We start from the raw sequence: 27,968 nt of genomic DNA on the forward strand, positions 1-27,968 counted from the left end.
GACACCACCATATCTTAGGGAAAGTATTTCAGAGGGGGGTAAAAACCAAAAAAAGGCCATGTCATTACATCTTCCAGTTGCCACGCAGTGTCTCTGTTAGTGTATGTTATTTGGAAACAAACCAAGCTAAGGCAGATGAGGCACCTCACCAAATACCTGACATTTCCAAGATAAATATACTCTAGCACTGGGCTTTAAATACTATATAAATAGATGGAATATTAACAAATTAAAATTAAGGAGATTATAAGAAAGGGTTAAAGAAGAGCGGTTGATAGAATGTGCAAACATATGAAAGCCCTGACTCTAGAGGACTCCCGATGAAAGACGTCCAAGGTCCTCAGAACAAACCTGTTTTTGGCTCAAGTAGTCCATCCCCCGGGCCACATCTGCAGCAAACTGAAGAAGCTGTTGGGAAGACAGCGTGGAAGCAGTGCTATTGGCAATGGCAAATGCAGGATCAGTCTCTAGCACGCGGCTCTTGCGCAAGAAGTCCAGGAGGTTTCCATGAGGGGCGTACTCGATGGCCAGGTACAAGTAGCCTGTGGACAAAAGACAAGAGCATCAACTTACCAGCAACTACTTTGAGATGTGCTATGGTCCTTGGGAATTGCTTAGGAACTCCATTCTATCTGAAAGAAATACCAACCTGGTGGTACCAACCTGGTAATTCTGGGGACAGGCAGGAAGTTAAGTGACATCCTCCTGCAAAACTCCATGGGGTGAGGCTTGAACTCATAGTTTCTCTCTGTCCTACTTTCTTCTCTGTTCCTACCAAATGTGGTCTGACAAGACCTTCCTGGAATGCTTTTACCCACTAAGTAACACTAGTAGAATGAACTCAGCATTCTCTTCCACATCTAAGACATCTTATTCATATTCCTTTAAAATTTTTATTCACTGTTCATTAAAAACTTAATATGGCCAGGCATATTATTCCAGTCTGTCTCTAGTTTTTCTTGAGATAATTTAAAAAACAATGATTATATACCCATAGTGGAAAGACCCACAACAGAAAACTTTCTCCTCTGCCCTCTACTCACCATATTAGCCAAGTAGCCACTGGCCAGCAGAGTACAGTTTCAGAAATTGCATTTTTGCTTTAAAAAATAGACAACCCAATCTTTTAGGAAAAAATAAGTTTCTAGCAAAAATAATGGTCTATTGTTGTTTTTATTCCATATTGTTTTCTGTTACAACAATTTTAAAAACATTAATATTTACAGTCCCTGAAAAGTAAAGTGATTTTACTGTTTTTAAAGGAGAGTTTTTTTATAAGCCATCATTTAAAAATTTTGAATGAGTTTGAACTTCAAAGATACTTTAAAAAATTGAAATTCTGGCAAAAATCTACTAGCATTGAATTCTGTTGTATTACAAGGAAACTAGGCCAAAATTCTGGTCTACGTGTGCCCTCTCATATTTTACTGAATTATAAATTTTAAGGGCCAATTATGTACTAACATGGTGACTGAACAAAATTTTTAGATACATATTTTTCTGTTGGTGGATTTTGTTTCTTTACCTCCACAACCTCCGTTTACTCTGTCCCACTGTAGTTTGCTGTTTTCAGGAAACTGCTCAAAAATAAGTGTTCTTACACATTATTTAATCTAAGGAACATAATCTGCTTTCAGAATTATACCCTTATTGGATCACAGAATGATATATTGTTTAAAGCACCCATATTTTTAGTTTAATAAATTGAGGAAATGGAAGTAGTCTCTTTTCTATTGTTGTTGTTTTGCTGTAAAGTCAACAAGAGGTTGTCAAATTTATAAATTACTGTAGGAGCTTTTTTATGACAGCAAACTTTTCCATGAGAAATTAAGTTTAGCACAGATTCAGAACTATAAACCCTTAATTGCAGAGGTAAACTCCTAAAACACTTTTACTGTTACCTACTCATTCATACTCATTGCACAAATGACCATAGCAGGTACTCAATAAACATATAAATTCATAATATAAGTTCAAAAGTATGTATAACAGAGAGTAGTTGTAAAGCTCTAATCTAATTGTACATGAATAAAAGCAAAGAACTCTCATGCATAAGCATATTTTGTTAGTTAAACTAAACACCTTCAATACTTTGACATTACAGTGCATTGCTAGGTTTCGTCATATTAACATTCAGAATACCAATTCCTTGGCTTCTGAGGAACAATGAAAAGTGACAAGAAGAGTCTATGCACTCCATGCTTTCCTGTGGTAAGGGCTCCCCACTCCTTCCTAGCAGCAGTTCTAGTTGAGAAAATCTCCAGGTTAGTGAGAGTAGGGACTGCTAGAAACTTGTATGCTCTGGGTAGCAACACAGCTAAACCACAGCAGAGGCCAAATGATCTAGCTTTGACACATGCCTCCCAAAGACCTCAGACCTTATTACAATCCATAAACGGAACTAGACAGACATTCTGCAAATTTAAAATTCGGTGAGATTCTTAAGATTATCTCTCCTAGTCTCAGTATGGAATTTTTCCTGTTTGAAAAAGAAATCTGGTAGGAAAAACAAGAACAGAACATCTTACCTCGGTGTTCACAGGCCCCCAAGAGATTGATGATGTTTGGATGATTTCCAAGTTTACAGAGAACCTCCAGTTCTCCTGCAAAATCCCTGTGATCATCTTTGGAGGCATATTCTGGGAAGGAAATCAGGGTTATGATCTCTCTTCATTATGCTTTTCAGAGGCAGTGTCCCCTCTTGCTTCCCTGGACCAGCAGGTACACTCAGTCACCACGGGTCTGGAAAACTATTCCAACCAGAGATTGCTCTAAAGCACAGCTTCTCAGCCTCAGCATTACTGACTTTGGACAGATAATTCCTTGTTATTCAGTATTATCCTAGCATTGTAGGATGTTTATTTGCATCCCTGACCTCTACCCACTAGATACCAGTAGCCCAACCAAAAATGTAGCCAGACACTGCCAGATGTTCTCCAGGGGGCAAAATCCCACACAGACGAGAACTACTGCTCTGAAGTTTTCTAGTTTAATTCTCAAATACATAGTGAAATGACCTGGGAGAGGGAGAGCTGCCCCAATCTTTAGAGTCTAGTTCTTCTAGCTAAACCTTCCATCCAGAAATAAATAGCTGAGGAAAAGAACCAAATTTCTGGTGAAATATCACTGATGATATGTGTGTGTGCTATATTTTATAATGTTAGTGAAATTTTTAACAAACAAGTCCTGCTACACAAGTCAAATCCCAAGGACATTTTATAAAAGTTGCTTTGTAATCAGGAAATTGAGTTGCTTGCTCCTCTCCCTCTCCTCTCCTTTTGCCTTGTCTCTCCACTGGGACTTGACCAGAGGGAGAACCACCAGGCACTAGGTTATTGGTCAATGCATGCACTGACTTGAATGGAGGACAGTGTGCTATCATTGTTTTTGGAAAAATAACATTTTGGAGGAACAAAGGATGGGAGTAGGGTGCTGATAGCTATGTGCATGCTTGAACATGCTTGGAAATTATAGTAACATCTCGGGTGGGCTAATGGCACCATAAGACTGACTGATAGGAAATTCTACGTCAAGCATCCTATTCAAGCACATGCCTTAGGAACATTTTTTTAAATAAGGTGCTTTATAGTGAGGTTGTGCCCTTATTTAAGTAACTGCCCTTGGATATATCATTCTGCCTGCAAAAATCTTCTGCCCTTGTGACTGGTTAAGCTATTTTACCTCATCACATGGAGAGGTAGAAAATCAGGCTCCTGTCAGATCCCAGTAAAAACTGACTTCATAAGATTCTACACCCTGACTCCTCTCACTATTTTCAGTGCTCCCCCAAACTCCCTGTGATAAATGCAGCAGAACAGAAAAAGAGATTTGTGGCTTCTAAGCAAGGCTTTTGTTTGTATTATTTTAGGAAACATATGACTAACTCTAATCATAGATAATGTTTTATTTCCTGATGTGTTATTTTTAACAATGAAGAAAACACAGATGATTTATGAAGATTTAGATTAATTCTCATCTTAGGCTCAATAGTGTAGTAGAAAAGGAGGAAAATCCATCAGTGACCTCAGAGAGCCCTTGAGATGGAGCCACATAGCAACAGGAGTTAACCACATTCTCTATTCAAATGCATTGCTTTTCAGGCATATTTGCTGTGAAATAAATAGGCAGCTTCACAGTCAAGTCATGCATAAATTGCTGTTTCACACAGAAAGAAAGGCAGTTAGTCTACTAATAAATTAACCTTTCTCCTTTATCAGATGTTTATTATCCAATCTTACACAACAGGTAGGTACTGAGCAGTCCTGAGGTGAACACAGCTGGAAAGGATGTTGTTTTTGAAACATCAGGTTGGTCTTCCAACTTGGGCAAACAGAAGAACTATTGAGAAGACCTGTTTAGAGCAGATTCTCATGTGCCACCCAGAAATTTGAGTACTGTAGAACTGAGATAAGGCCAAATGGATGCATTTCTAACAATGTCTCTAGGAATTCTGATGCAGATAACCCATGAAGAACATGGTTCAAAAAGTGTAGTCTCCAAACACACGGGATCAACAACACTTGGGAATCAAGAAGAAATAAGAATTCTCTGGCCCCATCCCAGATTTCCCCATTCTCCAAATATTGTAGAGTGGGACCCAACAACCCATTTTTTAAAAAGCCTTCCAGGTGATTTTGATGCACACTGAATTTTGAAAACCACATTAGATGCTCCCTAAAGTTAGTAGTATATGACAAAGAATCAATATTTCTAAATCCCAAGGCATCTAGAAATTGGTGCTTGCATGGCTCCTGCCTTCATATCTCCATCCTGATGCTATCACAAGCTTGATCTCAAAGGAAGAGTCAGCTTCAGCTACACACAGGAGCTTCATCTGACACCAGGACAACTTTTGGTTTAAAGAATGTAAGGCTCTAGAAGGATGATTTCAACAGGAAGTTGAGTTTTCTCCCCACCCTAGTGAAATGCTGGCTCTGTCTAACCACTGACCTTTCATTCTCTTGATGGCAGCATCCATCCGTAATCCATCCTTCTTGATTCGGGCCTTAAGAACTTGGCCAAAGTTGCCCTCCCCAATCACGTCTTGAAATTTGATGTCATTCCAGTCAAGCACTGGATAAATTGTGGGATCTGGGTTGTTTTTGGCCTTCCTGTTCAAGGCCAGAGTTCCTGAGTTGAACTGCACAGCTGGTTCTTCCCTCTGGAAAAACAATTTTTTCCATCATTTTTATGTCAGGGTTTGTTGTCATTCTAAGGAGACAATACCTTCTTGCTTGTACCCACGCCAGGCAAAAAAAGAAGAAGGAGGAGGAGGTGGGGGTGAGGGATGATCTAATTCCAGAATGGAAATGGAAATAGGTTTCATCTCACACACTCACGTTGATGAGCCTGCAGCCTACAGTACTGCATGAGCGTAAACCTGAGTCTTGGTCAGGAACAGCATCAATCATCAACAAGACAAAAGCTGAGTAAAGGTGAGAATGACATGTGTGCCACATGCTTGCCATTCCCAATTTAGTCACACTTGATTTTTCACTATGCTGGGCAATGAGCAGGTGGTCAGGTCTGATTTGGGAACTAATGCAGAGCTCATATAGGGAGCGGTTCCTGGATGTGAGTTAGTGAGAGCCTTCCTAGCATCATCTTGCCCCTGGCCTGTTCTTGGTACTCTCACTCACTCTCACTCTTTGTCATCCCAAAGTTCAGAGTCTCTTAAGCCAACTGTGGTTCTATAATGACGGACCTAGCAAAACCCAGTAAAATGTCTCTTGTTCTCCTGAATTCAAATGCCTCATGACAATATCTTGACAAAGGTTTAATATCCTGATGAGCTCCAGGACTCCTAACCCCCTATTGGCCCTTCCTCTCCAAGGACAGCCCCAGTTGAGCCAGCTCTGGCATGGAATCAGACAATGAAGTTCCCCTTGTGGGAAGGGAACCTTGGAGACTCAGACACACAAACGTGTACCTCTTTTGAAGCTTGTCATTGCCCTCAGTGTTTTATACACAGTATTGATGAAGTCAGGTACAAAGTAATTTTATAAAGCTTGAAACCATAAACTAGAGAAATGCCCAGGCTTTAGTAAACCAAAAGAACTCAAAAAAGGTGGCTCTTAAAGTATGATCTTGTAGAACTTTGCTACTGGTCAAAATTCCTAGGAGAAAGAATGAGGCAGTGTCAAGTGCCATCAACTCTAACTGCAGACTGAAGGAGTCACAGGAATGGAAGCGAGACATATGTATGCATAATTTTGATATATATTTGTGAGGGGTGATGGGAGTGAGGGAGATATGAGAATTAGGGAATGAGAACTAAGAATAGGAAAATCATTATTTATCACATTGAGATTTGGTCACCCTCATGTCCTTACTGAAAATGCTCAGTTCATCCTATACCAAGATTGCTTCCTCAGATGACTTGTCACTAAGACAGCCGTGCATCTCATTTTAGGGAGGAGGAGAAGGCAGTTCTGCTTCAGCCCTGATTTCTTGCATAATTATTAAGATCACTCTCAAAATTGTTCTTGTTTGGATAGGAAATTATACACTACTCTATTTATCTCCCATTTGATGGTGGAAGTCAAAGAGAAAATGAAACTTTTCTACGGGAATTATTTGCTTTGCAAGTAAATTTCTAGTCTATACCTTTAAAGTGAAGGTTCTGCCTGTATGTGGACTTGCACTTATTAGCTAGTAAGAAGATGAGGCACTACCACGTTTTGGAAGGCTTGGGCCATTCTCCTTTGGACGCTTGCCCTCTTCAGTTGCAACATGATCAGAAAAGCCAACAGCACCGTCAAGCAGGTCATTCCAGCAGAGCCAAGTATGGCTATCAGCAGCATCTTCCCACTTCCAAGATTTGCTGGGACTGTACAGGGGAATAGAGGGGAAGCAGCTGGGTTAGTGTAGGGCCAAGACCATCTGTGAGAGAAGATGCAACATGATGGAAATGTAACAGCAGCCCTAGCTCTAATACCTAAGTACTGTGTGACCTTGGGCTACTCATTTATTTCTGAAACTCAGTGAAATGAGTCTGACTGGCAGGGTTATTTTTTTTTAAAGTGCAGATGCACTTTTAAATGTGCTATCCATTTGTACCTGTCATTTGTCCAACTGTCAATTCCAAGTAGGGTTCCAAATAGATGAACATTATTGAATAATACTGAAAATAACAATTTTGAGAGACTAATCTACCCTGTATCTCATTGCCCCCAGAAATGTCTAAATATTCTATTATCCTAAGAGCTTAGCATCTATAAGCTATTTTTTTCTTTGTTTTAAAGAGCTAATGTAGAAAACTTGATGTACAAGGAGAGGAAGGATGAGGAAAAAAAGGAAAAAATTAAATTTAGGGCTCAGGTCAAAATAAACTATTAAAGATTATAGTGTAATCCTTCTAATTCTTACCCTTAAATTCAAAGGATATTAAACAATATATTTTTATTAATAACAGCACATAGATAATAATCCTACTTCTTAAAAGTATTCTGTACTTATCTTTCCTTCTATCTCTGTGTAGTATGCATACACAGATGTCTAGAATGACAAGACATTGGCATTGTTTTATTGCATCTTGTTTTTATCTTTATTTTTTAATTTTGTATTTTTTGGTACAGGGTATCCAACTCAACCTTGCACTTTCGAGGCAGTCATGGATGCCACTAACCCATATCCCCAGCCCTGTATCTTGTTTTTAATTTTTTCCTCTTTGTAGTTTATATATTGCTTGGATTTAGTTATAAATATATACTTTACCAAAAACAGTAATTATAAAAATGAAGCACTTAAGTATGATCTGAAAACTATGATGCTCTGTACATAATTGGCTGACACATCACTCCTCAGACATTTCAAATAATGTCTCAGAATCAGCAAGGAAAACACAGCTTCTTTTATGTTATTTCTTAAGCCCTAGGTTAGCTCCAAGAAAACCAAGAAGCTCTGAGTGCTATAAGATTTCCTGTAAAAGTAGACTCTAGACCAAATCATAAACTTGCAAAACTTGCCTTTCCACTAATGTCACTCTATCTATATTCCCTTGCACACATCGCAGAGGGATGGGGGCACCATTTTCGCAGTCTTAAAGTTGACCCTTATTCTGCAGCCCACTTACATTGTGGCCCAATTCATTGAATTATATTCAACAGGTTTTATCAGTCACAAACTTTGGGCATAGTGTGTTTGGCCCTCTGAGAGGATCTCTATCTATCTCAAAGAGCTTACCCTCTCTGCAGTGGGGTTAGAGGTAGACATAGGAACCTAATAACCTAGATCAGAAAAGTGCAATAGAACTCAGAGTAGCATAGGTCATCCAAGCCTAAAGCAGAGTTCATTTTGATAAAGGATAGAATATAGTTCCTGGACCCTCCCACCCTCCACATTAGCTTTCTTCCTCCATAAGCAGGTTCCCATTCTTCTTTTCCTACAGAATCAAAGTTCATATTCCACAAAATTTTCTTAGATTACTGGGTGTGGTGTACTTTTAGGGTAATTCATTCTAAGGTTTAATATTAGAAAATGGATTAAGAAGTATCCTAACCAGGGATATTTTGATTTTAAGGACTTATATAGAGATGGTAAAGCCTATTAGGACCAATGAATTATGTCACATGATACACATATGGAGTAAATACTTTACAATAGTGGGGCTTTTCTGACGCTGTCCAGAAGTAAGCTTATATAAATAAATACCTGCCCACTCTACTAACCTTGAGACTCTGGCAGGGTCATCAGCTCATGAGAAAAAGTTGGGTTGCTTGATCCTATGTTGTTCTCAGCAAAAATATCCACATGATAAGCTGTTTCAGGCTCTAAGCCCTTGAGCTGATACTGAGTGATGGTAGCATTCTTGATTTTCACATCAATGTGCTGGTCTTCATGCTTGCCCTGAACTTTGTAACGGATGATAATGGAAGAAATAGAATAGCCATCCACTATTGTCCAAGAAATCACAGCTGAGGAGTCTGTGATGTTGGAGATCTTGATGTTTTCTGGTTGAGGAGGGAGAACTATAAATTTAAAAAAGAATTCACTTAAGATATACTCACATTCTTCAATTATTATGCTTTTAAGAAAGGGTTCATGTCATATCATTGTTATGGCTTATATCTAGATGTCCCACCAAAGCCTCAAGCGCTCATAGGTGGGGCTTCTGGGAAATGACTAATAATGGGTTTGTGATAGTGGGTTAGGCTACTGACAGGTGTATATCTGGGTGTGATGTTGGGAGGTGAAGCCTGGTGAGAGGAGGTGGGTCACTGTGGATGTGACCTAGAAAGGCATATATCCCTCCTTTCTCTCTCTTTTCTTTTTTTTGGTACCAGAGATCGAACTCAGGACCTTGCGATTTCGAGGCAGGCAGCAGCAACACTGAGCTAAATCCCCAGCCACCCATCCCTCCTTTCTTGATGGCTGCTACTTCCTGTCTCCCTTGCCTTGAGTTCTTTCTCTGCCATGACCCTCTGGCATGAGGCCTGCCTTGGAGCTGGCCAACTAAGGACTGAAACCTCTGCAAACTGTGACCTAAAACAAACCTTTCCTCCTCTAACTTGTGAGTATCAGGTATTCCATCTTAGCAACAAGAAAGTAACTGAGATAATTATATACCATGAATGGCAAATAGATGTTTTCTCAGATGGTGACTCTAGTCCACTGGTAGTGGCTACTGGACTCCCTGAGACTTCAAAGACAGGTACAAACAGGAAAATGGGAACATATATACATATCACCTATTGTTCTCCTTATACTAAATGAAGGCCCCAGAAGTTCTGTTACTCTACAAACCTGTGTATACTTCTTGACACTGGAAGGAATAGGAGATTACAAGAGCTGACATTTACGTTGTGCTTATATGTCAGGCATCATTCTAGGACTTTCCATATATTAATCCATTTCTTCATCCTTACAGCCATACTGTAAGTACTGAGGCATAGCAGGATTAATTGACTCATCCAGGGTCATACCACTACTCAGCAGAAGAAACAGGATTCAACCCTGGCAGTCTGGACATAGACTAGCCACTGTGTTATGCCTGTCTTTGCCTTAAATGCATCTATGGAACAATACACAAGTCAGTGTATACTCATAAGGAAATATGTTAAGAATTTAATAGACAAAGTGCAATTGGGATTTGGGAAAAAGTGAGATTCCATCATTCAGAGACATGGGCAGGATGAGAGAGAGAGAGACATTTTGAAGTTCCAAGGTGTGAAGATAATATGCACAGAATCATACCTGCAATCTCCCTGGAACTCTTTTCCTAAAGGGAAAGGCCAGAAGGGAAGGTAGGTTGTTTATGAAGTTACTTCCACATGCATACTCTTGAGGAGCTCAGGTTATGGCTCAGGGGTAGAAAATTTGCCTAGCGGGCACTTAAAAGAAAATCTTACAGTATCACAGGCAGACTCATAACCACACAAGCAGATACATAAGCAGTACAAATATGTTTATTATCCAAATTTTAGAGACAATCTCTGAGCAAGTAGTAGACCCAGGCTGTTTAACACCTCATACCATTATCTTTCTATATATAATTCACTGCTTTTAAGCAAATCAAAACCTCTAAGAAATATCTTAAGTTATATTCTTTCTATTCTACATTCCCCCAAATTCTTCTTCATTCTAAATCTACTCTTTTCACTATGTTGATGTTCCCCTATTATCCTTCTTAGGTAACCATGGCAATTTATGAGAATTAGATATTGGATTTTGAGCCTTTCAAATCTGATTGTTATTTTTTATGTCCACCAAGTGGTAAATTACTCCAAAGCATAATAATTAATCAAAAGTATATCTCCACTTCGTTTGCATCCAGCACCAAGATTTTTATAAAAATATAAAATAACTTGTTCTCACAAGATTACAAAAGTAATAGAAATACTAACATTTCAAGATTACTTTGAACACATATTTAATATTTGCATAATTGTGCCTCAAAAGAATATTCAGCTTCATAAACCAGTGGTCCTCTAAGCACAAAAATAAGCAGTGCCCTGCAGATATGTTAGCAGAATAATGAATGTAATTTTGGTCCCAACTAAAAATCATAAATTTTCATTTAGCAATTTATTCATTTTAAGTCTGAAAGGAGTCTCCCTCCAAGATAGTGCAGTGGACCTCTGATTTAGGTGCAGGGCATCTGGGATGAGCATCTACATTTTAGCATGTTCCCAAGATGACTTTAAAGGAAGCACTAATCAGACCATAAACAATTTAGAAATTTGGTATCATTGCTAAAGGAAACTCCAAGAACAAAACTTGCTTTGAAGATGTTGGCTGTGAATCTAAACAGACATATGTATAACATAATTTGAAAAGAAAGAAGGAAGGGGAGAGAGGTGGGGGGGGGAGAAAGGGGAAGGAAAGGAAGGAAGGAAGAAAGGTGAGAGAAAAAAAGAAAACTTAAATGTGAGTTTGATTCTAGACCTCAATGGCTTCACAGCTGTGTAACTCTGACCAAGTCAACTGCCCTCCACTGTGCCTCAGGTTCCTTATCTGTTTAATATGATAACTCTCACTTTACTTACTTCATATGGTCATTTTAAGGGACCAATATTCTACATGTAAGTGTTTTTAATAGGAAAACGTTATACACATAATACACATATTTTTAAGAACATATGCCAACTCTTAATTCATTTCATCTTTTTTTGTTTTTTGGTACCGGGGATCAAAGTTGGGACCTTGCGTTTTCAAGGCAAGTGGCGGCACCACTGAGCTAAATCTCTGGCCTTCATTTCACTTCTTATACTTATAATAAATAGAATTGCTATTCTGGGAAACAACACAGACTTTATAAGCAGAAATAATAACTTTACTTCTGAACAATCTATATATAAGGTCAGCAAATGTCAGCAGAGTATATTAACAAATCTATCAGTTAAAATTGAAATGTTCTTATTGATATCCTTCTCATCCTAGGTTCCTGTCCCAGTAGAGACCATACTCCAACCCTGCCAATCTCAGCATTCCTACCACACCTCCAGCATAAACCACCCCCCATCTAATTCTAAGCTATCACCCAAAGCAAGCCCACTTCCAGTGACCATTAGCTAGAGTGTGGTTAAGCCTAGGATAAGATGGTATTATTCTGATAGTGTATAATTCTAATGAGGGTCAAATTTATACAGAATTGTAAATGCATACAAGATAAACTTGAAAAATAAAATAGTGACTCACTCTACAGTTATCAAGGCATCTCACAAATATACAATTAATTTACACAGAGTGGAAAGGGCAAAGGAACAAGCACACAAATCATACAAAAAGAACAGAGCTAAGAAATAGGTTCAATGGGCATCTGAAATGAACAGACATTTCTCACACAAAGAAGCAGAAATAGCAAATATATACATGAAAAAATGTTCAACATCACTGGTCATTCAAGAGATGCAAATGAAAACAACGCTGAGATTCCACTTCATTCCAGGAAGAATGGCTGCTATCATGAAATCAACCAATAACAAATGCTGGTGGGGCTGTGGGGAAAGAGGAACCCTGCTCCACAGCTGGTGGGAGTGTAGACTGGTGCAAGCACTGTGGAAATCAGTATGGAGATACCTCAAAGAACTAGGACTGGAAGTCCCATTTGACCCTGCTATTCCACTGCTGGGGATCTTCCCCAAAGAACTAAAAGAATCATACCACAGTGATATATGTGCGCCCATGTTCATAGCAGCACAGTTTGTGATAGCTAAAACTTGGAAACAGCCCAAATGCCCATCAACTGGAGACTGGATAAAGAAAATGTGGTTTTTTAATAAAATGGAGTACTACTCAGCCATCAAAAATGAGAAATTAGAGACATTTATAGCTAAGTGGATGCACATTGAGGCAATACTCTTAAGTGAAATAAATAGGACACACGTGAATAAATACCGAATAGTTTCTCTGGTGTGAGAAACTGAAAGTGTAAATAAGGACTAAAATGTATAATAGGTAATGTGAAATAGGAAGAAAAGGGGCAAAGGGGAAGGAAGTGGGAGGGCTAGGGGAAAGGATAGAAGGGAGTGGGATTAATATGGGAAAATGGAAAAATAGGAACAAAATCTTTCTAACTAGGGAGAAATGGAGGGGTTGAAGGGAGGGCTGGGCAAGGGTGAAAAATAAGAACCAAGAGAGACTATGTAAAGGTGCAGATTTCCAATGATGAATGTCATTATATTGTATACCTAAAATGTACCAATGATTAGAATGAATAATCGATAATGCAAAATAGGAAGAAAAGGTCCAAAGGGGTAGGGGTAGTGGGAGGGCAGGGGAAAGGAAAGAAGGGAAAGGAAAAATGCTGAGAAATGGAAAAAATGGAAATAAAGTCTGTAAATAGGGAAGGGTGGAGGGCGTGAAGGGAGGGCTAGGAATGGGGAAAAAATAAGAACCAAAATGCATTATGTAAAGGTACAATTCCCAATGAGAAATGTAATTGTGTTGTATACCTACAATGTACCAATAAAAGAATTTAATTTTAAAAAAAAAGAAATAGGTTCAAAATAAATATGAGAACTAGGCATGTGTCACCAGAGGGACTATTTAATGTATGACATTGGGATCATTGTCTTGCCATATGCAAATAAGTAATCTCTAAAAAATATTAAAATACACTACATACTCAACTAGCATTCCTAAGACCTGAATATACAAAAGATCCCATTAGACCCATTAAAAAAAATACAGAGAATATATTGATGACCTTGTAGGGAATAATTCCAAAATACAAAATTTTCAATATAATGGCAAATATTGATAGTTCTGAGTGCATCTAAATGTGCTATGAGTAAAAGACATCATAAACAAAGCTAAAAGAAAGGGCTTAGGAGAATATATGTATATAATGACTACAATAAGACTAGCACCCAGATTATATGATATTTTTCATCAGTAAGAAATATAACCTATAATGGGCAAATTATATCAACAAATATATAAAAAGAAAACAGAAATGATCTGTAAGCATGAGAAAACATGCTCATCCTTGCTAGTTATCCAGGAAATGAAATGAAATAAATGAGCCAGGGATTCAGCTCAGTGGTTCTGGCACCTGCCTCACAAGCACAAGGTCCTGAGTTCGATCCCTGGTACCAAAAAAAAAGAAAAGAAATAAATGAAGCAGCATTTTCTGCTTTTAAGATTGTCAAAACTAAAAAGGGTAGACCATATCAAGTGGTGTAAGCATAGGGGAAGGGTACAGATACAGAGACGAGTACAGGGAATAGGGTGCACTCAGCCACCCCCGAGCGAGTACACAATGACTAGGCACTTTAGAGGCACACTAACCATGAATTTCCCTTCTGGACATGCTCCCCACAAAAGCCCTCACGCCAAGGCACATGGACACATGTATAAAGACAGTCACTGCATTTTTGTTGGTGACTGTAAAAACATGAAAGCAACCTAAACTCCCATCTACAAGAGAATGGACAGCCAAGTGTGGTGGCGCATGCCTGTAATCCCAGCACTTGGGAGGCTGAGACAGAAGGACTGTAAATTTGGGCTATATAGTATTTAAGGACAGCCTAGACTACATAGTAAGACCCTGGCTCTACAAGGAAAGGGGGAATGAATAACATGGATTATTCATAAAATAGAAATTATACAGAAGTCTAAACGGCATACATCAGATCTAAAGAAGTTAACACAGAAAAAAAAAGAAGTTAACACAGAAATCATGCCTATTCAAAAAAGAATGAATGATGCACAGTTTTTATGTACAGGTTATGCATCCATATATATTTCATTATATAACAATGACTGGAAAGATGCATAATAAACTTATACTTTGGGTTGCCTCCAGGGAAAAGGAAATAGAAATGGAGTAGAGATGACAGTCAAAGAGGATTTGGGGGGGTGGAGTACTGGGAGTCAAACTCAGGACCTTGCACTTGCCAGGCAGGCACGGTGCCACTGAGCTAAATCCCTGGCCCTAAAGAGGATTTTAATATAACTGTGCAGTATTATTTTTTCTACAAGTCAAAAAAAATACTGAAAGAAAATATGACAAAGAATTAATAGTTGTTAATTCCGGGTGGTAGGAATGTTAAAACTTTTTTGTTAGTCTGTGCATTATTTTGTAACTTCTAAATTTCATAGTACATATAAGTATATACACACATATGCACACATATATACATATTATATATGTATAATGGAGATTATATATATTTTATATATATATTTATATAGTATATTCCCTAACACTGACAAAATAGCTCAGACTTTCACTAGTCACTGACACAGAAAGAGTCGGCCAGAGAAACACTGAGCCAACCTCTACACTTGTTACTAAGCAGAAAACCAGCTGAAGACAGCCTCAGATTTTGAAGTTTGGCAAGGGACCATGTGACCCTGACTGGTAGCTGGTGTGTCCAAGAGGTACCTTATATTTCTAAGTGCTCCAAGATGCTTAGACACAGTTATAATCCAGTGAAGCAAAACAAAACTATTTAATGATGAAAAAATCAGTACTACAAAGAAAGTTTCAACTAATTTTAAGTGACCAATCTGAAATGCAGAAAAACTTGAAATACAGAATGTTTTAAACAACACATTGTTTTATTACCCTCAGATAGATATTATTTTTCCAAGAATTGTCTGTTTTGAAGGGCTTTCAGGTTTGAAGGGTTTTAAGATCAGGAAAGAGTCACCCCTCATTAATTGGCATCAATTACATATAGATACATAATTATCCTTAAAAACTGTCCCAGGCCCGGGGGTGTAACTCAGTGGCACTGCGCCTACCTGGCGAGCGCAAGGTCCTGAGTTCAATTCCTGCACCAAAAAACAAAACAAAAACTGTCCCAAAGCTGATTAAACAAGCCTGAGAAAACCCTCATTAATGATACTGAACTACTTAATAAACAGCTCCATACCAAGGAAAGGTAAGTTTGAGTATAGTCCTGCTACAATCATTGCAAATCCAAATGAGGTTTTCTTATACATAATAGGTTTCTAAAATGATTAGGTGGATACCAACTAGCTTTCATCACAACTAACTACCTTTTATGATTTCTAAGTGATAGATTCCTGAAGTGACAGACGTTAAATCCGAAGGGCAGTACTGGACTGTTGTTCAGGAGAGACCAGAGCAGCACAAGCTACTTACTGTCACTAAGAGTCCAGGCAGTGAGGTCCTCACTCCATTCTCCCTGGGCCTTGGTGTTGACTCTAGCTCGGACTACGTACTGCTCCCTGGGGTGTAAGTTGTTGAGTAGCACTGAAGTCAAGTTGCCTGGCACTTTGATATTCTGCTGATCACTTTTTATTTGCACAGACCTCCTCTCCACTTCAACATAAAAGTCATCTTCTGAGGTTGGAAATATTGGTTGCCAGGTCAAATTTAATGTGGTCTGACTTTTTGGTAGGAGACTAAGCCCCCTGGGAGGAGGGAGTCCTAGAAGAAACCAGAAATATCATTATTTTTATATAGGACAGAATTAATTTCAGATCCAAAGTACAGCTTGAAAGAATAACTTTAGCTTCTAGAATAACAACTTCATAAGCTATCAAAGCAGCATGTAGCAGCCATATATTTTTTCTTATCAAAATAGTAAATCTTTATAATAATTCTAACATGTCATTTGAGTAATTTTAATATAGGAGTACAACCCCACTGAAGAATAAATTAGAAGTATTTTTCTCAAGAGCACTAAAAGTGATCACATTCTTTGGCCTTGACATCTGGCTACCAGAAATTTATCCTGAAGAAATATTCTAAACAAACAGGAAAATCTATGTGCATAGAGATGTTCATTGTAATAGCAAACAGTTGAAAGAACTGTGAACATTCAAAATAAGGAGTTATTTAATGTATCACAATAAAGCCTCCCAAAGGATTAAAATAGATAATTTAAAAAAGTATGGAATCCCAATAAAAGCTTTTATAGTACATGAGTAAAAGTTCTGATTGGATCTTGATAAAAAAATCATGTCTACAATTAGCAAAAGATAGGAGTAAAACAGATGGAAAATTAAAATAATAAATTTTCTGAGGTTGTAAGACAGTAGGTGAGTATTGAGTGTTTCTGTTATGTTATATATTGAGAAATACATTTTGAAGAAATTTCAGGGTCACTTCACCTGTGCTCAATAGAGAATTTCAGACATCATAGCAGCTGTGAAGACAAGGCAAGCCCTAGCCCTGTTCTGATCATATCCAGATATCAGCAATAACCACATGCTGCCTAGCCTTAGTTATCCATAGAAACATAGGTCACCAAACAGGCGGCTGAGTGAAAAAAAATTATGTTTTTTTTCAAAGATGCTGCACCATGTCACTTCAGTTTTCTAACCTTGACAAAATTCTTAACCTCTCTCTTCACATGTAAAATGCATTGAAAACATTCATCTTACATATGCAGGAGGAATAAATGAGATCATAGATATAAAAATGCTTTGAAGGTTTTAGGGGCTCTATTAATATTAGTTTCCTTTCTCTGTCCTTCTCTCTTTTCTTTCCCTGTCTTATCTTGTATCAATAAACAAAGCAGGAATCTGTGTTTTCAGTTAGTAACAGTAATTGATTTATAAACTTGAGATATAAAGTGCTTTCAAAACATAAGAGAAGGAGAATCTTATTCATGCACTCTCAGGGGCAATGTTAACACTCTTGGGGGACAAAAATTGGTTTTTGTGATATGATAAAAATTTTAGATTACAGTGGTTTACAAAGAGCCATGGTACACAAAGAGATGGACCACATATCTGTGGTATTAAAATGTCATAGGTCTTTACTTTAATGGAGAAATAGTGATCAGCAGCAAAATTCAGCCTTTCTGAGACCCAGCATCCAGACACCTGCAAAATAACAACTTGATAAAGAGAGAGAGAGAAAAAAAGGTAGATCTCTGGAAATTGGGAAGGAACTGACATAAAAATTAGAAGCTACAGAGAAGTTGGAGAAACAAACCATAATCCAGAGCAAAGAAGGAAGGAGTCTGAAAGCTTACCTCAGGTCCCAGGGAGGGGAAATTGTCTCTGCAGACACAAGGGTAAGCCCCTAGAGTACACTTGCCACAGCGGGTTGTTTGTTATCACTGAAAGCTCTAAAAGGTTCACTATCACTGCCCTAGACTCAGGAGCTCCAGAGAGAAACAAAGGACCAGGCCAGCAGCAGTTACCCCGTACAAAGCCCATGCAGCTATTATAAATTGCAAAAATGTCATGGAGTTTTACTGCAAAGTGACTCCTTCCAATAGGCAGGGAACAGCTGAAGAAGGAATCCAGTGCAGTGCCCACCATATTGCCAGAGAGAATTTAAACGGGTGCCATTTGGGGAAGGTGTTGATTATTTAAGACTGAGATTCAGAATAACTAAAAAACAACTTCAGTTCAGGATTCCCAGTGTAACTCCAACCACATAACTCTAACCTAACTCTAAGCCTAGAACACCTAACCCTAACCACAGAAATTTTACAAATACATAAAAATTAAAGATACCCTCTTGGATAATCAGTAGATCACAGAAGGAAAAAAGGAAGAGATTAGTTCCTAGAATTAAATGATAATGTTAGTATAACATATCAGAACCTATGGGACACAATAAAAGCAGTCTTAACAGGGAAATTTATTGCTGTGAATGTCCACATCAGAAAAACAGAGAAGGCCTAAATAAACAAACTAATAATACACTGCAAGCTCTTCGAAAAACAGGAACAATCCAAATACAAAGCTAGTCCAGGGAAGGAAATTACAAACATCAGAACAGAGCTTAATGAAACTGAGACTAAAAAAGCAATACAAAGAATCAATGAATTGAAGATCTGGGTCTTTGAAAGAGCAAACAAAATAGAAAATCTTACCAAAAAAGAAAGAAGAGATCCAAATCAATGCAATTAGAAATGAAAAAGGCAAAATCACAAAGGACACTCCCAAAATCTAGAAGATTATTAGTAGCTATTTTGAAAACCAGTACTCTAATAAACGGAAAAATTCAGAAGAAATGGATAGATGATATATATATTATATAGATTATATATATATATTAGAGAGAGAGAGAGAGAGAGAGAGAGAGAGAGAGAATTACCAAAAGTAAATCAAGATTTACAAACACTGAAAAATCCAAAAAGGGGCAATGAAATTGAAGAAATAACAACAACAACAAAACTACCAACTAAGTCCAGGTCCCCATGGCTTCACCACTGGATTCTGCAAGAACTTTAGGGAAGATCTAACTCCAATACTCCTCAAACACTCTAATGAAATTGAAAGTGAAGGAGTACTTCCAAAATCATTCTTGGAAGCTAGCACTACCCTGATTCCAAAACCAGATAAGGATCTGAAGAGAGAGAGAGAGAGAGAGAGAGAGAGAGAGAAACAGTAGGCCAATTTATTTAACGAACATAGATGCAAAAATTCTCAGTAAGATACTGGCAAACAGAATGTAACAAATCATGAAAAGATCACATATCATGATCAAGTCAACTCATATTAGGGATGTAGGGATGCTTCAACATATACAAATCAATAAATGTAATATATCTCATAAACAGAAAGAAGGACAAAAAACACATGATCATCTCAATAGATGCAGAAAAAAACCTTTGAAAAAATCCTACATCCATTCATGATAAAAAAAAACTACAGAAAATAGGTATAGAAGGACCTTATGTCAATCTGATAAAGCCATTTATTACAAATCAATAGCTAATATCATACTAAATGGGGAGAAGCTCAAAGCCTTCTCTCTAAAATCAAACACAAGACAAGGAATTCCACTATCACCACTACTGTATAATATAGTTCTTGAAACATTAGCCAGAGCAATCCCAAAATTCATATCAACAATCCCAAAATTCATATCAACCAGAAGAAAGTAGAACAGCAAAAACAAGCCTGGGCAACAAAAGCAAAGAAGGAAGCATCACAATCTCAGACTTTAAGTTATACAATAAAGCTACAACAATTTTTATAAAAGCATAGTATTGAGAAAAAAGGACATGATCATTAATGGAATAGAATAGCAGATGCAGAAATAATTCCAAGCAGCTATAGCTATCTGATCTTTGACAAAGGAGCCAAAAAACATGCTGGAGGAAAGGTAGCCAATTTTCTCAGCACCACTTGATAAAGAGGCTATCTATTCAAAAGATTGAATCTTGACTCATATCTCTGAACATATACTAAACTAAAATCAGAATAGATCAAAGATCTAAATGTTAAAACAGAATCTTCTGCATTTTCAGGCATGCATTCTTGAAGATCTAAGAAAAATGAGAACTAAGCCCTTCAACTATTTTAAATTGTCAACTATTTATCAGGAAAAAGATGAAGACATCCCTAGATCCTGATTTGATAGAAGGAAATATTATAGTTTTTTCCAAGTCAATCTTGCAATATGTAGATGGCATACTGTTACGTGCCCCCTTGGAAGAGCTTTCTAGCCAAGACACCTGTACTCTGCTGAATTTTCTAACAAACGGGGGTTACAATGTTTCCAGATCTAAGGCACAACTTTGCGGGCTTGGGGTAAAATATTTAGGCATTATATCTAAGGGAACCCAAAGACTGGGGGAAGAAAGAAATAAACCAATGCTTTCCTTTCCACAGCTAAAGACTCTAAAACACCTAAGGGGATTCCTAGAAATTACAGGCTCAGATATTCATTGTCTTTCTACACCTGAGTTGGTCACCCTTCTGTTCCTTTTTCACTACCCTGCCCCTGAGAAATAACACAGTTCTCAAAAATATTTGGTTCAAGGCACTTCTCTCCTCTGTGGCTGCTGGATTTCAAGACAAAGTTTCAAGAATGGTGAGTTTCCCATCCCTGGAACCCTTCTAGAGTAAAGCTGACCTTCACTTATTTCTGAGCCATATAGAAAAGTGGTCTAGGTTTAATCTTGACACTCTCAAAAAATAATTGTAAAAGTTTTAGTCCAAATTTACCTGTCTTTAAACCCTCAGGCAAAATTAGAGAATGGTAAGAAGAGCCAACCCAGCTCTGGCCACTTCCCTGCACCTCTAGTCAGCCACCACTGGCACTGGACAAGATAAAGTCTAAGGGACACCTTAGATTGGGCACAGAACAAGAGGCTTTATTTCCCTTTGCTTCCTTTCAAAACGGAAAAAAACTGTCATAAGTAGACATCCGCAGCACAGCAGGTTGGAGCCTTGGCAGGCCTTCTTCCCTTACTGTGTGGAATTCATACTTAGCTCCAAAGAGTGTCACTTAGTCTCTATATGTAAACCTGGCCTGAGTACACCCCCACTGGAGATAGTTAAAATTACTTTTAACAGTTTGTCCCTTTAGAGGTAACAGCTACATATGGCTATCAAACAACTATGGCTATCAAAGCAACAATAAAAAGCCTGTATAGATGGGTATTCCAATCAGATAAATTGTCAGCCTAGGGCCCATCTTAAAAATGGTCTTTGCTTTTACAAGTGTATAAGATTTTTATTCCTTTTTATTCTTATTACAAGAGATCTCTGTTAATTGACCTACAAAAAGTTCTGACTAGTCTTATTTATGGTAACAAACCTACAAATTATAAAAGAGTTATTATAATTCAACTTGGCCAAAAACATCTGAGTGCACTCTGGTTTATAAACAAGTCATCTTATGTATGTGTGTGTCTGTCTATTTAATTTGTTACAATATGTACAGCTGTTTTTTTCAATGATTTTTTTCTTCTTTAAAAAATCCAAAAGGCAAAAAAGATGTTCACCTGTAACTCAAGTTGGCTTATAGATAAATGTCACTAAAGACATGCCTTCTCCAGGTTGCCAAATGAACCGAATGATGTCAAAACTGGTTTTACAAATACAGTACATATTGTTGTCTATGTATAACTTGGGAAACTTTCATTGGTCAAAAATAATGTGTTAACTGTTATGATCTGGTTCTCATAGGTCATCCAAAAATTTGTTAAGATAATTAAAGACCCCTGGGCTTAGGAAAACTACTGGACATGATTCTCCTTTGTAAATAAAGGAGCCGCTGCCTGGAAAAAATTGATTCCAGCCTTTGTTCACAAAGGGGACCCCAATAATTTCCATAGCCTTGTGGGAAATACATTGATAAACACATTATTGTGATATGTATACATTGGTCATGATCAAATGGCTAAGTTTCTGTGAGAAAACAATAAGGTTTTATTCTGAGGAAAGCCACAAGGAGTGAGCAAAGCCAGTCCAAGAAAGGCCATGAAGGCTACAACCACTGGCAGTGCCATAGGGGTGGGGCCCCCCAATCCCTTTGAAGTTCTCATCATGCCACAGATTGTACCAAGTGCTCAACATGAAATTATGGGGTTTAATGTTTGCCCCAATGGATTTTGTTCTTGCTTTGGTTCCATTCCTTTCTATCTCCTTATTTGTACCTTTTGGAATGGGAATGTTTATCTTGTATCATTGTATGTTGGAAGTGTTTAACTTTCTTTTTATTTTTACAGGGGCTCACAGCTAAGAGTGTGCCTTAGAACTCAGAGGAAATTTTAGACTTGGACTTTTCAGCAATGCTAAAACTGTTAGGACTTTGGCAACTCTTAGATATAGACTAAATGCATTTTGCATAAAAGGATGTATGAGTCTTTTAGGGGCCAGGGACTGAATGTTATGGCTTATATCTAGATATTCCCCAAAGCCTCCTGTGTTCAAAGGCTTTTGGGAGATGAATGGATCATGGTTGTGTGTGATAATGGATTATGGTTGTGTGATACTGGATTAGTTCACTGATTGGCTTAACATAGTTCAGGGTGTGGATAATGAATTTATTGAAGAGGGAAGACCCACCCTGGGTGTGGGTGGTACCAACCAATAGGTGTGTAGTCTAGAGTAATAAAAAGGGCAAGAAGAAGGAAGTTAGGCTGCTTCCTGATTGCCATGTCACAGGCTGTTTCTCCTCTGCCATGCCCTTCCACAATTCCACCCTGCTTTGCAGCCAGCCAACTATAGACTGCCATCTTGTTAAACTGTGAACTAAGTGTAAGTTTCCTCCTTTATCTTGTGGGGTCAGGTATTTTGTCTCAGCAACAAGTAACTAAGACAGGGGTGATTTTTAAAATGAGTTTGAAAAACATTTCATTAGTACTTAAAGTTGAGAGGAAGAATCTTTTATTTTTATCTCCCAGAAAGTCTGACCAGCTAGTTCTGACTGTTCTCAGACAAATGAGAATGAGCCAATAGGAGTACTTTTGCTTGGCCTTAGGCTAAAAGTCTTATTGGTCCTTTCTCTAGATCCTAAGTTAAGACAAATGATTTCCACTCTTTTTGTTAATCTCTAAACTTTAAGATGCAAAATAAGCTACCTAGCAGGTTGGGGCAGGCTTCTGATGACAAAGCAGCATGGAGACATGATGCTTTAGAGAATATATGTAAACCTCCTAAGACAGTGCTTCGATATGTGCAGTCATTTCCACTTTTTCTTTCCCTCATGGAACAAGGTAAACCTTCACCCAGTCCTGTCTCTTTCTGCAATGTGTTCAGAATGTTTTCTTCTCTCCTCTCCTGGTCTCCCTGGCCTTCATCACCTCAGTCAACACACACATTCAGTAAATGCCAAATGAATCAAAAAACTAACATCAGCAAAATTCAAATGATGGGAAAAAGCATTATAGACAGCTAAGTTAAGTACAAATATTATAGGCAGTGAGATAGGGCTGGCGCTTGAGAGTCAGTACAAAAGATAAAAACACATCACAACTGTGACCCGAGGTACATCAAGTAGAGGCCAGACCTCAAGACAAAGACAAAATGACCAGGCCTCATAATTTTACAAGGGAGATAAATGGCAACACTTGGTCTAATGAAGTCTAGATACCTCAGTCACCTTGATTGATGACCAAGACCCTTGGACCCATCACCTTCCTGAAAAGGTCTTTGTTCTTTCCATGTACACTTGCTATGAGACTTGCTTCCAACAGTGATCCCACCTAAGTATTAACCAACATTGTACCTACATGGTTGCGCTTTATAAAACTTCCCCTGAAAAGTGGGGTCCTCCACTATCCATTTGGGACCCTTCTTGCCTCAGAGCTAAAAAATCTCTCCTCCCAATAAATATTTCCTACTCTTAATCTCCATTGTTTCTAGAATTCATTCTATGATTTTAGAGAACATGAACTTGGTGTATCTGACATCTAACAGGTTGGGAGTTATAATATTTCCCCTATATCATTTAGAGTTCTGATATCATTTCTATATCAAAAGGAGAACCTTCAAGAATTCCCTTCCCACCTACCTCTAAGAAGTACTTTGAAATACTCCAAGAGACTTCTAAATACATCCTGCTTGGAACTTTTTTTTTTTTTTTGAGGTACTGGATCAAACTCAGAACCTTTCACTTGCAAGGCAGGTGATGACACCACCTAGCTAAGTCCCTGGCCCTGCCTGGAACATATTCTGAGGGCTAAAGACAGTACATAGTGGGTCTATGAAATGTTTTATGTTCTGTTTCATAAATATTTTCCATTTGAGTCAGATTATAACCTTCCCTTTTGATTCATCAACAATGATCTGAGAGAGAATTAATTGCTATTTGTATTTTAGTAGCAACCTGATGACCTATCAGGGATCCCTTTCACCATAGTCACAGAGATATCTTTAGCTTCTAAATTATATACAGTTTCTGGTTTCATTTTTTGTATTCATAGCGTGAGAGGTTCCCAGGAAGCCATTTCTTACTTGTACAGTACATCCACAAGCCTCAGAGTAGTTCTGAGTCCCATTTGGCTCTTTAAGGATGGTACTGGTCAGATGAAACTAGGTGTGTCATGTGAAAAGGGATGTTCCACTCAGGGTACACAATCCCCACAGAAGGGAAGCTGGGTGTTTTCCCTAATTCCCTAATTTTATCATCAAATTATTCTATATATTTCTGCTTCTAGTAGACTAAAACAGGAAAAAAATTATGTATTAAGATAAGAAAAGGAGTCTTTGGGTTCCAAAGGGAAAAAACAAACTCTTCAGGTGATTCTGATGCACACGAGTATTTGAGAACCACTGATTTAGACACACAGAGGTAAATTGATAAGAAATAACATAAGAAAATAAAATGAGTGCCTATAGGAAGCAGGACCAGGAGGTGGAGGGGTGGAGCCAGGGAGTGCTGTTCTTTAGATAAAAGCTTTTCATTCTTTTTGATGTTAAAACTATGTGTTTAATTATTTTGAAAAATTAGAAATTCTTTTTAAAAATAAACAAATTTGTGAAGCACACATGTGGCAGAAGCCTGGTCTGGACTCTTAAGAGGGAAACAGGAAGCTGGTGGTGCAACACAGAGCCAAGGCTCAGAACAGTTTATTGCTAAGTAACTCCCATGTCCTTGGGGAGGTCCCTGCTCTCCGGAAGGCTCTTCGGCTTCCTTCTCCGTCCCTACTCCCTGGCTGCAGACCCTCCCTCAGGGAGACAGGCCAGGAGTCCAGCCCAAATAAAGGAACTGTTTGGCTTGAAATTGCTAGGCTTCCTGTCACTTTCCCGCCCATTCGAAAGCAAACTCCTTCCACCCCTACCCCTACCCACCCACCGCCACCCTTCCTGGTCTTCCTTCCTCTTTCCCCTTCCTCCCCCTCCCACCCAGCTCATGAATCAATGCCTGTTGGCTTCAACTGACCTATAGACGCTGTTGTGAACCGCCTCACAGGTCCAGGATGGCCTTCTCCGCCCTCTCCAGGGCGCACCAGCTGCACACACAGCTCGTATTCCTTTCGAGGTTCCAAATAGTTGAGTGTAACAATCTCATTTGTCACTGAAAAGACAGAGTCCAGAACACTTCAGCTTGCATTCTGTTACATTCTTTATACTGGGATTGTTATTACTGCAATGTAAAGTGAATTTAGGTTTTAAAAATTCAGTGTCTTAGTGAAACAGGAAATTCAATTTTCAAGGACTTTTTTTTTTTTTAGGTACTGGGGATCGAACTTCAGACCTTGTGCTTTCGAGGCAGGTGGTGGCACCACTGAGGTAAATCCCCAGCCCTCACCCTTTTTAATATAAAGAGAATCAGCCTTTTGAAAGGATATCTCCAGGTGACATTGCATACATTAAATAGCTGTATCTCACAGATGCTTATATATTTTCCCTCTAGAGCTTTTATTTTTTATTTGTGAAATAATACCTCAAAAATCTTTGACTATATGCAATATCAGATTTATAGAGGAAAACTCAATTGGAATAATATAATTTTATTTTTACTATTTTCAAGTACCTAAGGCTAATTACAATTGAGCTATCAAGAAGACTTATGTTTGCTTAACATGACCAGAAAACTGACTTTTAATAGCTGTATCATTACAATGAAGGGTTCTGAAGTTCCTTGAAAACAGTTCCCATATACAGATGATATATGCTTTTCTCCTTAGCTATCTCCATAGATATTACAAAGATACTTTCTTGCTTTATGATAAATTCTTAATTGGTAAGAAAAAATGGCCCATATTTAACAATTCCTAGGAGATTATATTGTGGATGTCCACTTGTAGAAAAAAGGTGGTGGACTGTTACTATCATATCACAAAAAAAGATCTAGCCACTGACACTAAAACGAGCAATCCAGAAAGTTAGCTTTACATTTCTGAGATTCCAAATTTTGCTTAAGTCTGTAATAGAATGTGAAAAGCACAGTAACAAATAATACAGTGACTTAATTCAGTGTACCCAGATTAGCACCATCATTGAGCTGATGAAAACCCTCCTTTTCTTGTTTTATGGCCATCTCAATTATCACTGGATAGTGGGTCCTTGGAGGGAAATCATAGGCATAGTAAGATGAAAGTATTAAAGGAAGGATATGTGTTACATACAAGCTTGATGGGGCAAGTCTACCTCCAAGACAGCCCAATTAAAGCAGCATGGTCAACTGATAATGCCGTCTAGTCTGCTTTATTAAAATTATGATTTTATATCATGATGTGACAAATAGAACTGTGGTGTGTGTTTGAAAGTAAGTGTAACTGTTCTCATGAACTTATGACATTTTTTGTCCCATTTTGCTGAATTATTATTATTTTCTTTCAGGAAGCTGGGGAAGGGACATGTTGCTCTCTTGCTCACACTCCCTTCTCTGCCCACCCCAGTGCTCTCTGCCACAGCTCAAAAATCTTCAGGTTTGAACACTTTTAAAAAATCTTTGTGTTAGGAGTCTGCAGGATACAGTAAGATATGAAATGAGAAAAAGAATAAACAACCTCCACACAGCAGAAACAGTGACTCCTAGGATTTAAAGATTCTCTCTACCTTTCCAGCAGGCCCTGGGGTTTCCTGTTACCATATTTGGGGTATAAATAAGTATCATTCACGATGACCAGGCAAGATAGACTAAAGACAGGATTGGAGATTAGGGAAGCATGGAAGGGAAACACCGAACTAGACAGTAACCCACAATGCAGGCTGATGTTGTGTCCCTCAGTTCCATAGTCCCACAGCTCAGAGGGCTCCCTGTCCTCTCTCTCAAACATTCTGAAACAGAATTCTCTACTACAGCCACCTCTGAGGGTAGAGGGCTGAGACAGAGAGAAGGGAATTTCCTTGATTGGGGACAAAGTTTTTCCTGGTGTCATATCCAGACCTTACCTTGAATGTGTCGCCAGCCTTCATGATGATTAACAGGTTTGTACAGAAGTTTCTTGGATTTGATTGGTCCATCCCCCAAGTAAGGCTCAGAGCTGATGTTGATGACAGCAAAGTTATGTCCAATGTCAATCACATTCGGGGCATTCCGGGGCTTTGGAAGAACTAAATACAATTTCAGCAGTCAGATTAGTCCTTAGGCTTTGGAGTGTTGCTCTTAAGCAGGGGTAGAGGATGAGTACTGTACATCTCCACAAAAGCCTTTTGGAGTTCTGGTCTCAGATTCAGTGCAATCACCTGCTTTCTGCACTCTGCTTTACTCTAGCTCCTCCCACCCTTTATCTACCAAGTGCTTCCTTAAAATACTCTGCCCTCAACCCTTCAGTAGGTCTCATAACTTGCAGGATTAAAATCTGAACCTAGGGCTGGGGATTTAGCTCAGTGGTGCCGCCACCTGCCTCGCAAGTGCAAGGTCCCGAGTTTGATCCCCGATACCCCCCCACCCCGCCCCG

The 27,968-nt window shown here is 38.4% G+C and overlaps 1 protein-coding gene across 3 annotated transcripts in view; it reads right to left on the minus strand.

The window, feature by feature from the left end:
* Positions 1-27,968, minus strand: part of Tek (TEK receptor tyrosine kinase) — a 126,621-nt gene that overhangs the window by 15,377 nt on the left and 83,276 nt on the right. For 2 of the 3 annotated variants that reach the window (XM_021252944.2, XM_087183816.1), the window contains 8 exons: positions 27,460-27,621; positions 25,502-25,636; positions 16,058-16,345; positions 8,670-8,969; positions 6,675-6,829; positions 4,951-5,161; positions 2,529-2,639; positions 352-542 (listed from right to left, as the gene is read on the minus strand). In XM_021252944.2, coding sequence (XP_021108603.1) covers positions 352-542; positions 2,529-2,639; positions 4,951-5,161; positions 6,675-6,829; positions 8,670-8,969; positions 16,058-16,345; positions 25,502-25,636; positions 27,460-27,621 — 1,553 coding nt within the window. The remainder of the gene's footprint in view (positions 1-351; positions 543-2,528; positions 2,640-4,950; positions 5,162-6,674; positions 6,830-8,669; positions 8,970-16,057; positions 16,346-25,501; positions 25,637-27,459; positions 27,622-27,968) is intronic. The other variant, XM_004838368.4, reaches the window with a different exon arrangement.

The sequence above is a fragment of the Heterocephalus glaber genome, unplaced genomic scaffold (assembly GCF_053883595.1).
Source record: "Heterocephalus glaber isolate CG9 unplaced genomic scaffold, H.glaber_assembly_v1.0 deba00001481, whole genome shotgun sequence".
NCBI lineage: Eukaryota > Metazoa > Chordata > Mammalia > Rodentia > Bathyergidae > Heterocephalus > Heterocephalus glaber.